At 35.4% G+C, this 17,767-nt stretch overlaps 1 protein-coding gene across 4 annotated transcripts in view; it reads right to left on the reverse strand.

Annotated features, from left to right (window-relative positions):
- Positions 1 to 14,305, reverse strand: part of fbxo11a (F-box protein 11a) — a 50,784-nt gene extending 36,479 nt beyond the window's left edge. For 3 of the 4 annotated variants that reach the window (XR_002459814.2, XR_012388700.1, XM_005169554.5), the window contains exon 1: positions 14,037 to 14,305. Coding sequence is in view for 2 of the 4 variants with exons in the window: in XM_005169554.5 (XP_005169611.1) it covers positions 14,037 to 14,124 (88 nt within the window). In the remaining 2 variants the exon portion in view is untranslated. The remainder of the gene's footprint in view (positions 1 to 14,036) is intronic. The other variant, NM_001159668.1, reaches the window with a different exon arrangement.
- Between the last annotated feature and the right edge of the window lie 3,462 nt (positions 14,306 to 17,767).

Below are 17,767 nucleotides of genomic sequence, written 5' to 3' on the forward strand. Positions count from 1 at the left end.
TTTAAATCCTTTAGTAAAATTATATTCATATTGCAATATATATATATCGCACCAAAATAAAATATCCCAATGTCATATCCGATATCATGGAGCCCTAGTTTAAACACAATTCATTCATGTTGTCCCAACACAAATTCATTCATTCATTCATTCATTCATTCATTCATTCATTCATTTTCTTGTCGGCTTAGTCTCTTTATTAATCCGGTGTCGCCACAGCGGAATGAACCACCAACTTATCCAGCAAGTTTTTACGCAGCGGATGCCCTTACAGCCGCAACCCATCTCTGGGAAACATCACACACACACTCATACACTATGGACAATTTAGCCTACCCAATTCACCTGTACCGCATGTCTTTGGACTAGGGTTGTAACAATATACCGGTATGACGGTTTACCACGATTTGAACGTGCACGATTATCATACCATGAACAATTGCATATCAACGGTTTTAACCCTTAAAGACCGAGACAGCCGCCCGCGGCTAAAAATAAGTATTGCTCTTAAATGTTTAATAACTTTTGATCCGCTGATCCGATTCATACAATTCAAAGATTGGCATAAAGAAGAGAATCTCAGCTTTCCAGTGCTGTATCACATAACATTCGCGGACTTTCAGAGGCTCCGGAATCAGTGCGGTTACGTCATCAACATTTGACAACGCTGATTTGACAAAGAAACGCTCGTCACTGTGTCTCCGGACAAATCAGACATGATACATTGATGCATTGTCCCTCCTCCATGCCCAGATTGGTTCAAACTCGCTATATCACAACCAATAAGCATAGGTTTCACTTTTGTTTGTGGACCAAGCTTTTTGAACAACACGGAATGAGAGATAGGCATACATTTATGCGCGGCTAAATAAAACGCAAAAAAAAAAAAAGTTTTGCATGAAATAATTCTCATACTAAGTACTTTTGCATGCACAGCAGCACAGAAACATGACAAAACAGTGACACAGCAAAGACGAACTGCTGCTCTTGCTGTTTTCAAAAGACGCAAATGAAGATGCAGCTGTTTGTCTGCATTGCAGACAACCATATCCAAATCCATATTCATAGACAACCATATCCATGCTGGCACATAAAACCTAAGGATGTTCCATATTGAATCTAGTTTCGTTATGTAACTATTTATAGTATAGTAAATATTTATATCTATTTTTTACTGAGGATTTGCACCATGTTTATTTGGACTTTATTTGGACTTTGACACATTATTTATTATTTTCTTATTTTTATTTGTTCATTGTAAGTGGTGTTGTTTATAGTAACTAAAAATATATTATTTGGAAAAAGTCAAATTTGCTTCACTGTTCTATTATTTTGTAACATTTGTAACATACCGTATACCGCGAAACCGTCAAACCGTGGTATTGTTTTAGACGATTATCATACCGTGAAAAATTCATACCGTTACAACCCTACTTTGGACTGTGGGGGAAACCGGAGCACCCGGAGGAAACCCATGCGAAGGCAGGGAGAACATGCAAACTCCACACAGAAACACCAACTGAGCTGAGGTTCGAACCAGCGACCCAGCAACCTTCTTGCTGTGAGGCGACAGCACTACCTACTGCGCCACTGCCTCGTCCCCCAACACAAGTTGATTAAGTTAACTTAACTAATTTAAGTGGGTTGAACATAAAACATTTAAGTTTTCTCCACAAAACAATCCCAAGAATTGTGTTGTTTCAGCTCATTTTAAATGCATAGCTTGAACAAGCATCAAAATGATGCGCTTTTTAAAGTATCACATAAACAAACGCTTGATGAAAATGCTTAGATGCTAATCAATATTTAAAATGTGCATAAAAACGTTTACAGCTCCAACAATACTGCTACATTACATGCAAAATGTAAACATTGTACTTTCAAGATTTTTACTTTCTCACTGTACTGAGATTCATAATGCCGTCTGCATGCCCATAATGACATGTATTATTGCACTCATTTAAATTATGAAAAATTATTATCGCAAAACTAGGGCTGCACGATATAAAAAGAAAAAAATCACATATTACGATATTTTGTATTTCTGCTATATACATTGCGATATAAATACAATTTCACCAGATGAATTGAATAGCCCTTTTTGGAAACAATGTATTAATTTTTAATCGATTGGCATGATTTTGTAGGGGAGCTAATCATGCATGAAATGTATTTTCAAACATAGGAGTGAAATAATAAGTGCTTTCGGATTCTCAGGGTATAGTCAAATCAAATTCAGGTACAGAAATTCAGAAATTGAAAAAAAAAGGCAAACTTAAAATAACACTGCAAAGACTTTACTGTTTAAACAGTTCCAATAAAGTTAATTATTTTCTATTAAATGTTATGTCTGAATGCTCTTAGCGCTTAAAAACACGTGCAAACGATATACCATTTCTCCATTAAGCGTAAAACCTGCAGTAACTCTACAAATGTTGTGTATTTTGAACTGTGGCTATATAATTCCAATACACTATCAAGGTTGATCCATGATCTGTACGGATCACAACCCACAGTTCGGAATGCTCAAGACCCGCAGATTAATAACATTTTTGAATATATAACAATTGCAGAGAGATCACCTCCCGCGTCATTCAAACCACGTGTGTAAAAGCATTTTGGCTTCCCTGTAAAATATAATGATGACGGAAGAAGTTGTGGTGGGACCTACCTAAATGCTTTCTTTGGTTATTAATTAAAGGTGTTTTCTGTCACTGTTTGTTTAGCCTGCATTAATGCATTTAGTGTAAAGCTGCATGATTAAACATTACAAGATCATGATCTCAATTCAAGCCCGCACAAACTGAACTATAAATGATAATGATTTGCATATGTTAATTTATCCTTCGAATCGCTGCATTCAAATTTGTGTTTGATCGAGAGAGATAGTTTTCACACTTTTTCAGTGAGTTACAAATTATTAAATAACACAAAGTACTGGGAGATCAGTTTATAGTTCAGATATAAACACTGACGTTTATGGTAAAGATTAAAAATCCCAGTTTAATGAAACTTGACGCTAGTGAATGTTGTAGCAATTACATTGTGTAACCAATGGGTGGCGAAAAACAACCATTAAAATGATGTCTCTGAATAGGTTTTCAAAAATGATATACATATAATGAAACATGAAGTTTTATGTGTGAAGTGTTGAATCATTAATTGAAAATAAAAATGATATGTTGTACAAGATGTTCGATTTCTATATTTAGCATTATCCGCAACAGTAACGAAGATAATTTATCGTATTGAATATTTTTCTTTTTTTTCAGCTGGTTCTTTCATGATTTTTATTTTTATTAAATTCTTTTTGTAGTAATATTTTTTGTATAAATGAAAAGCAAATGACATTTGTCTCCTGCCTTTTTTGCTGATGCGAAAAATTGTCCAATCCGTGACTCAAAAACCATAGTGTGATCTAAACCGTGAGATTTGTGATCTGTTACGCCCCATTACACGTCAGCTTCAACGCTTCCCATTCACTTTGAATGGGTGACGTCAGGCATTGCCAAACTGCATTGTGGATCCCTCAGCGCCGCTTCAGAGGCGTAGCACGCTGCAAAAGTTGGGACTTTCTCAACTTTTCAAGCGGCAATGGAAGCGTCAGCCAATTAGATCGCTATATGCAAATACACCAGCTCAGACTGTGGCCTATTCACCTTATTCTCCGCGGACGAGTGGGCGCAGCCATTTGAATCTTTTTGGCACGAGACTTCCGGTCTCATTCACTTCCATTCATTTTTAGACATTAAAAACAGCTCGTTTCGCTGTTTGATGTTGCAAACTGATATTTCCTTATTATATTATTCTACACATAATGCACACATTTGTTTGTAGAGCAAGTAGTTTGACCATTTTCTGTCGTTTATTATTCCTAGTCATTTCTCCCTGACTGAAACAGAAGTTCTAAGACAATCGCGAAAACAGGCGCACTTCCGCATTTTAGAATAAGGTCAATTGCTGACTAATTTCATTGGCTTACTCTGCTATGACGATCCCGTCAGCCCCAACTTCAGACACGCCCTCTGTCAAGCGTTGACGCTGAAGCCCCGTGTGAATGGGGCATTACACTAATAATATATAATCCTAAACTATACAATCCTAACTCAACATTGAAGATGTGCACATTGCGCTATCGATACTGAAAGAAATATTGTGCAGTCCTACCTTAAACACACGATATAAAAAAAGAGCTAAATATGAAACTATAGACTTTTTATTTTGTCCATACGATAAATATCATCATATTACACAGCACTACTTTAAATATATTCATCCACAACCAGGAATTATAAAGTCACCAAGTAAACCCCACTTAACCTACTGACTAAAAGAGCTTCTCTCAAAGTCTACTTTCCTGAGAGAGCCTCACACTGGGAGTACGCCTGACAGCGCGTTAAGCCTCATTGAATAGTGTTTAAACAATCTGTAATGTCTGAATCACAATACTCAATCACCCCACCTTTCATTAATATTCTTTTCAGTCTGTAGCCGCTAATCTTCAAAGACATACATGACCCCCTGCAGGACACACATGAATACATGCTGAAAGGCCTTTAGATGGTATCAGCTCCAGCTATTTGACTTAATGAAGCTTCACTGGTTCGTTACAGCAGCAGTTCATCACTACAAGTGGAAATTAAGCTTATTGATAAGCACATCTGCACCTGGCAGGCCTTTATCTACAGCATTGAAAAGTAGTCAGTATTTAATTACACCATGATAATAAACATGCATAATATTGTTATTATGGGCACTTTAAAAGTGAGTAATTATTTATTATTTAAACTTGTGGATTGAGCTTGTGTTTATCATTGCAGTAGATGCTTGAAGCCTTAATTTATTTTCAAACATTACCATCTCCCTTTCATCTGGCCTTAAGGCTCCTACACACCGGGACACTTTTCGTTTGCGTTTATCGTCAGCGTTTTACGAGACGTTTTTCCGTATTCAAACCCGAGCGCTTTTCACTGGCGTCAAGCTGAAGAGTATGCAAAATCACTCTGACGTTAAAAGGTGCTACACAACTTTAACCCGCTTATAACACAGAAGAAGACGAGGAGAGGAAGTTCACACACTTGTTGATAAAGTTAATGGTGACTCGAACAAGCATGCATGGTTCAAGCAGCAGCTCCAGCTCTAGCGATGAAGAAATGTTTATTGTTAAGCAGCGCAATAAGCAGCTAAACGTTCACATCGCCTCTGGGCATCTTCTTCAATGTGCGCTCGCAGCTTACTGTAACTTCAGCAGCTCCGTGCACGTGAACAAAAGTACCGATCTGATTGGTGGAAAAGGTTTTGACGCGGCATGTCAAAACAAAAAAACGAGCATGAGGTGTTTTTTTTTTTTAAAATGCCGCTTTCGCGCCTGCTGTATTGCGCGTTGGTGTGCACGATCACATTGACGCCCTTTATTTAGTGACGAGGCGTTAAACATTGATGGAAAACGCGAGCAAAATACGTCTCTGTGTGCACGGGCCTTTAGTCATTCAAGATATTGATTGAAAATTATAAATGACTTTTTATACGTGTATTGTTCATAAACACAGTACAATAAGACTCCATTTGTTTACAGTAATTTAAATTGAAGTCAGAATTATTAGCCCCCCTGAATTATTAGCCCCCCTATTTATTTTTTCTCCAACTTCTTTATAATGGAAAGAAGATTTCAACAACACATTTTTTAACAAAATAGTTTTAAAATCTCATTTCTAATAACGGATTTCTTTTATCTTTGGTATGATGACTAGGGATGTCCCGATACAACATTTTAACTTCCGATACGATACCGATATTGCAGCGTTTAGTACGAACCGATATCGATACAAATCCGATATCAGCACAAATCATGAATAATTTACTTTTACCTATTTCATTGGGTGGTATGTATAAACGGCTAGATCAAACGGAGAACAAAAGTCAACAATAGTAAGTATGGAAAAAAACTACCAATTTATTAAATATTGGTTGCATAAATGTGAACCTTTTACATAAGAATATACATAAAAGAATTAAAGAGTAAATATTAAGACCCTGAAAAATATCTTAATTGAATAAACAAAAATATATATAATTTAAGAGCAAAATACTAATTAAAGGTCACTTCAGCTATTTATTTTTTTTACCATCAGCAAATGGTAAAAACAGCGGAGTAAGAAATTTATTTGTAAATGGCACTTTTTGAGACACTCAAGGTCGCCTTACAAGAAGCATCAACAGCCATGCTAGAACAAATTAAAATAAATAATTATCCAAACAAGCATTGACCAAACAGGTAGAAACACATCGCGAATGATAAAAAAAACACATGAAAAAAAAATTGTTAAAGGAAAGCCTGCTTAAAAAGATGGGTCTTCAGACGAGATTTAAATGTGTCAAGACTACTGATCCTTAGATCCAGGGGAAGCGAGTTCCATAGTCGAGGAGCCATAGAGCTAAAAGATCTGTCTCACTTAATCGAGTGCGAGTTGATACCAGTGAGGAGTTGGCTGATCTAAGAGTGCGAGAAAGGGTATAAATATGGAGAAGTTCGGCGAGATATTGAGGAGCAAGATTACGAAGTGCCTTGAAAGTTAGAAGCAATAAACAATCTACAAGCAGAGTAACATACTATAAAGTAAAAGATAAATTAATTAAACAGTGTTTAATAATTTTCTGAGGAGTCTAACATTGTTCAGGTACAGTAATTGCATAATCAAATGTATAATACTGCATCGTCTTCATTGTATAAATAATTAAATAAAATTGATCATTAATAGAATTAGAAATTCATGCCACTTTTTATGCATGAATGCTTTTAAAATCCTCATACAGTCACAGACCTCAACAACACAAGCAACTGATACACTATAATCCAGACTCAACATTGCATATCCTGCGAATGATCACATTATGACACTGATGCAGAAACAATACATTGTGCAGCCCTATTATTCAGCTTAAAGTGACATTAAAAGGCTTAACTAGGTTAATTAGGCAAGTCATTGTATAACAGTGGTTTGTTTTGTAGACAATCCAATAAATATATTGCTTACGGGGGCTAATAATATTGACCCTAAAATGATTTTTTTAAATTAAAAAATGCTTTTACTGATAACAAATAAGACTTTCTCCAGAAGAAAAAACATTATAGGAAATACTGTGAAAAATTCATGAATCTGTTAAATACAATTTGGAAGATAAATAAAAAAAATTAAATAAAAATAAAAAATTAAATTAAAAAAATAAAAAAATAAAATAAAAAAAAAAATCACAGGAGGGCGAATAATTATGACTTCAGCTGAAACTTCTTCCCATCCCTAAGTGTCAACTTTATGCCCCAGTTTGAGCAAAAACTGGTGAACTGTCACTAAACAGCACAATATCTCACTATATTTTAGTCCAATTCTGGCCCATCCTGTTTGAAAGCTTTGCAGTTTTGACCCAGTTTTCGTAAGAAAGACACATTCCAGCTTATTTCCAAACATTCCCTTTGCAGTACCCCAGCGGAGCCATCCAAATAAAAATACACACCAGACTCACCTTAGCATGCCTAGTGAGAATTACTGGAGCATCAATCCCATTACTCACAAACCCCAAAGATGTGGCCTGGGTGAACTGCAGCCATAAACACAGCTGACAAAAACATCTCCATCCAGGAGCATTAGCACAACAGTAAATACAGTTTCCAAAGTTTTTCAGGAAGTACTCTAGGTGACCACCTGCTATGAGGATGTTTGGATAATATATGGGAATAATGGGACACGCTGAGTTGCAATAAATCATGCCAAATGTTGCAATCTTACTTGCCATATTAGGAAAATGTAGAACAAATTGGTGCTACATATTTAATTTATTTGAAAAAATAAATTGTTATTTGGCTTGGGGCAGTTTAGGGCTGCACAATATATATCGTTTCAGCATCGATATCGCAATGTATGCACCCACAATAATCAAATCACAATGTTGAGTTAGGATTGATGTTGAGTCACCGCAGAGTTTAACCACAACAAAGTGAAATTTTAATTAAGGCCTGAGAGAGAATAAAGTATTAATGCACAAAACCCTTTTCAAATAATTCAACTATTTGGTGAAATTGTAGATATCACAGAAAAATAAATATCGGAAAGTCAGATTTTTCCAATATCGTGCAGCCCTAGTGCAATTATTAAACTGTAAATGCTGTGAATTAAATATTTAAATATAAGAGTGGCACTAAAATCATTTACAAACATTTACACACAAGCAGTGTGTTGCATTCTGTTTTTTAGCACTGGCTGAACTTTTCAATATCAGGAAGATAAGATCGGCATACACGCTGCTATTGTAATAAATTGCTGTTAAAATTTCAATACTTTTTAAAATGACAATACTATTATTGAGTACAGTGTTTAATATTCTTATTTAATAACAAAACATTTAAATATAACAATTATAATTTTAGAGTCTAGTGATATAATCACAAAAATGTAAATGGTGCAGCCACTGATGATAACCTTGGATAAAATGATCACTGTTTCACTGTATTAAGGCTACTGTTATTTTGTTGCATATGACTATTATTCTACCTTAATATTATTATTATTTTTATTATTATCATTAATAATAAAAATGATAATAATAATGATGATAACAATTTGAATACTATCAACAACAATAATGATAATGATAACAATAATACTTAAAAAAATAATAACTATTATTATTATTAATATTAGCTATTTTTAATGTTATTATTGATATTATTACTAGCTATTTTTATTATTAGCTATTTTTAATGTTATTAATGCTATTATTATTAGCCATTTTCTAATTGTATTATTATTATTATTATTATTATTATTATTATTGCTTATCAATATAGGCTTTTTCTAATTTTATTGTAGTTATTATTATTATCTGTTTTTAATTGTATCATTATTATTAGCTATTTTCCAATTTTATTAGTAGTAGTAGTATTATAATTACTTATAGGCTATTTTTAGTTTTATATTGTTATTGTTTTTATTATTATATGTTTTTAATTGTATCGTTATTATTAGCATTTTTGATTTTATTATTATTCCTAGCTATTTTAATTGTACTATTAGTTTTTTATGTTATTATTATTGTTATTACTATTATTATTATTAGCTATTTTTTGTATTATTGTTATTATTAACTAATTTATTATTATTATTATTATTATTATTATTATAAGCTATTATTATATATATATATATATATATATATATATATATATATATATATATATATATATATATATATATATATATATATATATATATATATATATATATACATACATAATATTTTATCTATTTTTATTATTATTACTACTAGATGTTGTTATTTTTACTGGAAAAACATGTCATTGCAGGCAGAGGGAACACTTGACTGAAGAGGAAAACACTGGATAAACTGTTCTATATTGTCCATCAGAAATGCCATTTGCATTCTAACAACATGTCGCTTGTTTCCAGCTCAACTCCTGCATGAGCACGGCTGTTTGAAGCATGTTTTCAATGAAACACCTGTCTCTCAGACTTGATTACAGAACATTCCCATAAGGTGACAGCAGCCATTCATTTACATACCCATAGCTGCACTGTGTGCTCAAACCGTCCTGCAATTTCAGCCTCGCTCTCTCGTCCCATGACTACGCTCTAATTAGAAGTTAAGATGTGGTTAGTACAACCAGCTCTCCAGTTTTATTCCCTGAATCCCAAACAAGCTGTCCTGCTGTTAGATTTGCATAGCAAATTACCAAACTATTATAGATGTTGGGCAGGATGGCCAAAAGGACCAGAGGTGCGTCAGAGTTTGGATAACCTTTAACACCAGCCAAACCAAGCTCACAATAACTCATAACCACAACACAACTTATCAATGACTATACAAGGGCTGCACAATATATCCTTTCAGCATCAATATCGCAATGTGTGCATACACAATAGTTACATTGCAGGATATGCAATGATGAGTTGGGATTATAGTTGATCAGCACAACAATTGAGAATGCATACAATTTGTGAAGTCACTGTAAAGTATAACCATAACAGAGTGAAAGTTTATCATTTGCATATGTTTTAAGGGTATTTCAAAGCAATCAAGCGCAATAAAAGTACATTTGTAACTTATTATTTTACTGAATTAATACAATTAAGACTATACAGTAGTATTTTACACTTTATTATTCAATTCCCATATACCTGAATACTTTTCGACTCTCCGGAAAACAATTAAGCCCTGTTTATTTAACTTTTTTGCTGCTCTATTGTAGTAATTTAGTGAAGTCACTGTAAAGTATAACCATCGCAGAGTCACAGAATGAAAGTTTATCATTTGCATGTGTTTTAAAGACATTTCAAGAGAGTTTAAAGCAATCAGGCCCAACACAAGTACATTTGTAACATTAATGAGGAATTATTTTACTGAATTAAAACAATGAAGACTATACAGCATTACTTTACATTTCATTATTCAATTTCTGTATACCAGAATACTGTTTGGCTGTCCGGACAACCATTAAGCACTGTTTATTTTACTTTTTTATTGCTCTATATTTATTTCTACTTGCAATTTGTTTATTTTTTTTATATAGCATTCACGCCCTCAGAAAAATCACCTTTATCAATCATTTATTTATTGCCACATCAGCAACTTATGGCTATTTCATGACAAAATGGATATACATAAAATATTACATGATAAAAACAAATTTGTGTTACAATAAAAAGTTACTCAGACAAATATATAGGATAGAAATGTATAAAATTCACACAAAAATATATTCAGAGTTAAATAAGATTTTTCCGTTCAAATATTGATTATTTAAGATTCTTCCTGGTGGTACCTTTTTAATAAGTCCATCAAAGTGCTCTCCTTATAAAACATTTTGTCCAATGGCATTTAAACTTCCGCATTCCACCAAAATATGCTTCATGGTAAGAGCAGCCTGGCAGTAACTACATTTAGGTGGTACTTCGTTATTCAGCCAATACAAATGAGTCAATCTAGAATGTCCAATTTGACATCTAATATCAACAGTTTGATCATGCCTGGTCTCAAAATTATTATTTGCTAAGTGTCTTTCATTTATTTTCGGGTTAATTTCATGTAATTTGTTATTTATGCAGTTATCTCTCTTTGCCATGTTTCGTTTCTATACAAATTAATTGTAGGTTTCAAGTCCTCAGGAGGAATTAAACATTCTGTCAAGGAGACCCTAATCAATCATAATCAATATTTTCTTTATTTCTGGTGAAATTGTATTCAAATCACAATATATAAATCGCAAAAAATACAAAATATTGCAATGTCAGATTTTTTCAATATCGTCTAGCCCTACTATACACATACAGCTGAAGACAAAATTATTCATTTCAATGCTTTTTTTTTTAAATATATGTGACCATAACAGACTGAAAGTTAATCATTTGCATGTGTTTTAAAGACATTTCAAGAGAGTTTAAAGCAATCAGGCGCAATAAAAGTACATTTGCAACTTTAATGAGGAATTATTTTACTGAATTAATACAATGAAGACTATACAGTAGTACTTTACACTTCATTATTTGATTTTTGTATACGTGAATACTGTTTGACTCTCTGGAAAACCATTACAGTTTATTTTACTTTTTTGTTGCTCTATTGTAATTATTTTTACATGCAATTTGTTTATTATTGTTTTGGTCACACTTTACAATAAGGTTCATTAGTTAATGTTAATTAATGCATTAACTGTCATGAACAAACAATGAACAATACATTTACTACTGTATTTGTTCATGTTAACGTTAGTAAATGAAAATACAGTTGTTCACTGTTAGTTCATGTTAACTCATGATGCATTAACTAATGTTAACAAGCATGGACTTGAATGTTAATAATGCATTAGTAAATGTTCAATTATGATTAATAAATGCTGTACATGTGTTGTTCATGATTAGTTCATGTTAGTAAATGCATTAACTAATGAACCTTATTGTAAAGTGTTACCATTGTTTTAAACATCCTTCACACCCTTAAAAATATCCCCAATTAAACATAATTAATCATTTCGTTATTTCTGGTGAAACTGTATTCACATCACAATATATATATATATATATATATATATATATATATATATATATATATATATATATATATATATATATATATATATATATATATATATATATATATATATATATACATATATATATATTGCAGAAAATACAAAATATTGCACTGTCAGATTTTTCCAATATCATCCAGCCCTACTATATACATAGTTAAAGACAAAATTGAACAGATTTAGACAATTACTGATTTTTTTTTTAACATTTTTTTAGGCATAATATTTTTAATAACTCATTTCTAATAATTATTAATAATAATAATTTATTTTTTCCACAATGACAACACATAAGATTTAACTAGTTATTTTGCAAGATACTAGTACTCAGCTTAAAGTGGCATTTAAAGCTTTATCTAAGTTATTTAGGCAAGTTATTGGACAACTGTGGTTCATTCCGTACACAAATCAAAAAATAATAAGAGAGACAATAATATTGACCTTATTTATGCAAACCAAACTAAAAGACATAACACTTTCTACAGAAGAAAGAATATTATAGGAAATACTGTGGAAAAATCTCCATGTGTTGTTAAAAATCACTTGGGAAATATTAGTAAAAATACTTAAAGCGTCACAGGAGGGCTGATAATTGCATCTTCAACTGTATAAACAAAATACTTGCATTTTAAGCATTCATAACTCTTGATAATTCATCATTATCAGCACTGAAGCCATGTTGGTTGACCAAAACAGTTAAATTTAGTCATTATTTACAACTCATCAACGGCAAATCAAACCCCAATACCAATAAACAGGTCAATGAGTGCATCTACTTTACAGCATCCAGCACAGCTGACCAACTAAAGCAAGGTAAACAAATAAACAGGAAGGCCTTGCCAGAACATACCACAGCAATACCATTTCATGTCTATGGAGTTCTAGGAAGTAACTTGGAGTATTGTGTGTTTACTGTGGTTCTGGCCAAGCGTTTCTGACAACATTAAAGTGCATGACAATCACAATAACATGACTCAAGTGGCATTAATACCTTACAAATAAATAATAATGATAATAATAATAACAGAATCATAGCATTGTGATGATGTGTCAAAGTAACACTATGGTATACTTGGTTATAAATAAATGATTCTATTACTATAAAACACCACACTGGTACTGATGAATATGTCAAAAGCAATAACATACATGGCATATCTCATTTATTATTAATAATAATAATAATAATAGGAAGCACCTTTGTAATTCATATCATATGCTGTCAACGCTATATCAAAATACCACCGTTTCATCACCTACACAAGAGACATTAGCATGTAATATATCAACACAAAGTGATAAGTGTATATATTGGTACTGAACTACATACATGTACCACGGTACTTACATAGTACTGCAAGGTATATCGAAATACCATGGTATAAACATGGTATTACCAGAACACCTTTGGTTGAGTGTTCTGTTTTAAATTGTGTTTATTGCCAATGCGATAATTAAAGGGTTTAAATTGTAATCTAACACAAAAATGCTGTCGCGGTGAATTTACTCGGGTTTGTGGTGTTATTTTGTGGGTTTAGATGTTAACGTTTGCTTATAGCAAATGCTAACCATCCCAGCGCTCTGTAACAACTGACCGCTGCCATTTTTCACAAATATATCATCGTCAGTGATACAAATTAGACTCGTGACAGATTTAAAAAATACGACTAGTCTATTCACAATCATACAACGTCTGAATTGACACGTTAAATTGAGTTTCTATTGGACAGGAGAACAAATCAAGCCCAGTTAAACAAAGCGCGGCCTGCGGAAGGATCAGAAGCCTCGGTGTTTCCTGACGAATGAACATTAACGCAAATAGCCTCAAAATACAACATCACCACACAAAAGCTGTTGGAATCTACACAGCACGTATATAATAAGAGAAACAGATGTGAATCAAGCACGGGTTAGTGTTTGTTAGTGATACATTTACCTCTTTCTGCGTTGTTTCTGTCCGGCGGCACCGGGCGCGGCCTCGACACTCGCCGGGGTCTGCGGTTAGTCGCTCTGACGGAGTTCATTTGACGCGTTTCTGGTTAAAAACACACACCGCTGCAGCCCTTTCCTCTGGTCCCTTACACGGCGCTGAGCTCAAAAAATGTAAATAAAAGCCTAAAGTGCATTGCACTGCGAATCTGCTTGGTCTGGACTCCGAGAAAGCGGTTTAATGTCCGGGCGCTCTAGTCCGAGAGCTCCGATTTCGATTTCCAGTGGCAGGAGGAGCCATTTACTCACATACACACTCACACACACACTCACACACTCCCATACACAACCACATGGCGCTGCGCTCCACCAATCACTGAGGGTTTCCCCCCCACAAAAAATACCATGGTAAAACCACGGAAGGCGGATGCAGCTTGGAGTATTAATTGAGGTAAAGTTGGTTTTGCATTCACACATTCGGACTTTCTCCTTAACAATATAATCTCAGAAAAGTATTCTTTGCAAATTATTCAAAATAGTGAAATCATATTAGCTGCCAATGACTATCAAAGAACATACATATTCACAGTCAAATAAAGAGAGCTGATGTCATTTTCAAGTCATATGTGATACACTGTGTGTCCACAATAATGTTTGTTTCGTTATTAATGATCTAGTTATTAATATGGGGTTCCATTTGTGCCAAAATCCCCATGCCTGCTTTCTGCTTTGTACTTCACATTTGTCTTTATAGCCCCTTTCAATTTTCCGGAAAGGTGTGTATGTGTGAACAGGCCAGTTTTGAAAATACCGGTAAATTCGTTTAAGTTGTAACATTACCGGTAATTTGCCGAAATGCTGCGCTGTGTGAATGCAGAAGGAAGATTCCCGGAAAGAGCGCGTACACGTCTAGAACGTGCTGACGTGAGACGTCTACTTTAGCCAATCAGAACAGTCAGACGTATTCACGTCCGTGCGGTTTATGAGAATAAAAGCCTTCCCTGCTGAAAAATCCAGCTTAGACCAGCCTAGGCTGGTTGGCTGGTTTTAGCTGGTCGACCAGGCTGGTTTAAGAGGGGTTTTGGCCATTTCCAGGCTGGTTTCCAGCCATTTCCAGCCTGGTCTTAGCTGGTCAGGCTGGGAGATGACCAGCTAAAACCAGCTTGACCAGCCTAGCTAAGCTGGGAGTCCAGCCAAAACCAGCTATATCCAGTTTAAACCAGGCTGGTCAAGCTGGTTTTAGTTGGATTTGGCTGGTCATTTTCCAGCCTGACCAGCTAAGACCAGGCTGGAAATGGCTGGAAACCAGCCTGGAAGTGGCCAAAACCCCTCTAAAACCAGCCTGGTCGACCAGCTAAAACCAGCCAACCAGCCTAGGCTGGTTTAAGCTGGATTTTTCTGCAGGGTTTGAATATTTTTCCAGACACATTTAGCTGCTAGATCAGGGGTCAACAATCTCGGTCCTGGAGGGCCGGTGTCCCTTCAAGTTTTAGCTCCAACTTACCTCAACACACCTGCCTGGGTGTTTTAAGTATACCTAGTAAGACCTTGATTAGCTTGTTCAGGTGTGTTTGATTAGGGTTGGAGCTAAAATCTGCAGGACACCGGCACTCCAGGAACAAGTTTGGTGACCCCTGTGCTAGATGTTCGTCAGATAACGTTTCTATGTTCCTTCTTAATGCTAACCGTGTAAATAATTATCAATAAAATGTTTATGATAATCCATTGTTTGTTTACCTTCAAGCTTTGCGTGTGCCCGTGAGCGCCCATAGCGTCAGCACACACACATATCATGAACACCTCGGCATGCGAAAGTGTTTCTCTATGTTTTCATTGGAGTTGTACTCAATACTGATCCATCCGAAGAGTTTGTAATGTAGTCAATTGTTTACAAACACAAGCGCAGCCGTTTAGAGGTCATTTCTGGTTAGTGATGTCAGAATTTACCGGCATTTTGCGATGGATGTGTGAATGCTCTTTTCCGGAAAAATTCCGCAACGTATTCGCCTGTGTGAACAGCGCTTTTTTGAATATACCGGTAAAGTCGTTCCGGAAATTTTCCGGATATTTACTGGTATCACTGTGTAAAAGGGGCTTTTGTCTACTCTCATTGCCCTCATGTTCAGGAAAATCAGCATTGTTGACGTACATGTCGTCTGTTGATGTCGTCTTAATCTGTCGTCCTGTCAGTTTTTCTCTGTTTATGGGGTATTCTGTCATCTGATCTGTTGTCCTTATTGTTGTCTATTCATCTCTACTGTCATTCTTACCATTGTATATGCTGCCGACGGACGCTGGGGACATGCTTTGGTCCGGTTCAAATGTACATAGTGTGAGTACCCCCTAATGGCCCATTTCCACTGAGTGGTACGGTACAGTTCGGTTTGGTTTGGTACGCTTTCATGGCCATTTCCACTGTCAAAAGCCTACCGAACCAAACCGTACCGTACCACTTTTTCGGCACCCTTTCGAAAGGGTCCCAAACGGGAGAAAGTGTACCAAAAGGTGGAGCTAAACGCGCAGCTGAACGCTGATTGGTTACAGAGATACGTCCCCTGCTGAAAAATCCAGCTTAAACTAGCCTAGGCTGGTTGGCTGGTTTTAGCTGGTCAACCAGGCTGGTTTTAGAGGGGTTTTGGCCATTTCCAGGCTGGTTTCCAGCCATTTCCAGCCTGGTCTTAGCTGGTCAGGGTGGAAAATGACCAGCCAAATCCAGCTAAAACCAGCTTGACCAGCCTGGTTTAAGCTGGACATAGCTGGTTTTGGCTGGGCTCCCAGCTTGGCTAGGCTGGTCAAGCTGGTTTTAGCTGGTCATCTCCCAGCCTGACCAGCTAAGACCAGGCTGGAAATGGCTGGAAACCAGCCTGGAAGTGGCCAAAACCCCTCTAAAACCAGCCTGGTCGACCAGCTAAAACCAGCCAACCAGCCTAGGCTGGTTTAAGCTGGATTTTTCAGAAGGGTCACGAGCTCCTGGAGCTACACAGAACGTAAACAAAGGAGCCGCCATGTTTTTTTTTTAAAATACAAAGCCGAGACATTACATGGAAATACTATACCAAGTGAACCGCTCTCTGGCCGGCCAACTGAACCACGCATGAGCCTGATTCAGAGCACTCACACTTCTCAAACGATCCGGGAAACGGGCCAGGGCACAGTTCGGATAGCATAGTGTGAGAGCGCCCTTAGGCCCATCACAATCTACAGTCAGCAGAGTCATAAACAGCACTAAAGCATATCAACATGTAAGCAGAAGGTTTTGGTCATTTTTTTGCCCATCACCGTGGTCTGTGAATGAAGAATAGTTTGCTTTTGTATGATTTTAATAAGCTGCAGCTGGTTGAAGGTCGTTTTTCTGACAAGACAATGAAGCACTGTGTGGTTCTGATTTTGGGTTGCATTTTAATAAGCACTGTACACTGTAAAAAATGCAATACATTCAATTAATATAAAACAATTAAGCTGTCCTGTATTACTAGTCTCATTTTAAATACGTAGTTTGAACAAGCAAATATATTTATTTATTTATTTATTTTTCATAGTGGAAGCTTAACAATATCATTAAGGCCATTAGTGTCCATGCTTTTTCTTGATAAATGCAGTCCTGGCCTGCAATGTCTTTTAAACATAAATAGCACTACAATATTTATCAGAGTGTATTATTCATTCATTCATTTTCTTTTAGTTCCTTTATTAATCTGGCGATTCCACAGCGGAATGAACCGACAACTTATCCAGCAT

This window comes from Danio rerio, chromosome 13 (genome assembly GCF_049306965.1).
Source record: "Danio rerio strain Tuebingen ecotype United States chromosome 13, GRCz12tu, whole genome shotgun sequence".
Taxonomy (NCBI): domain Eukaryota; kingdom Metazoa; phylum Chordata; class Actinopteri; order Cypriniformes; family Danionidae; genus Danio; species Danio rerio.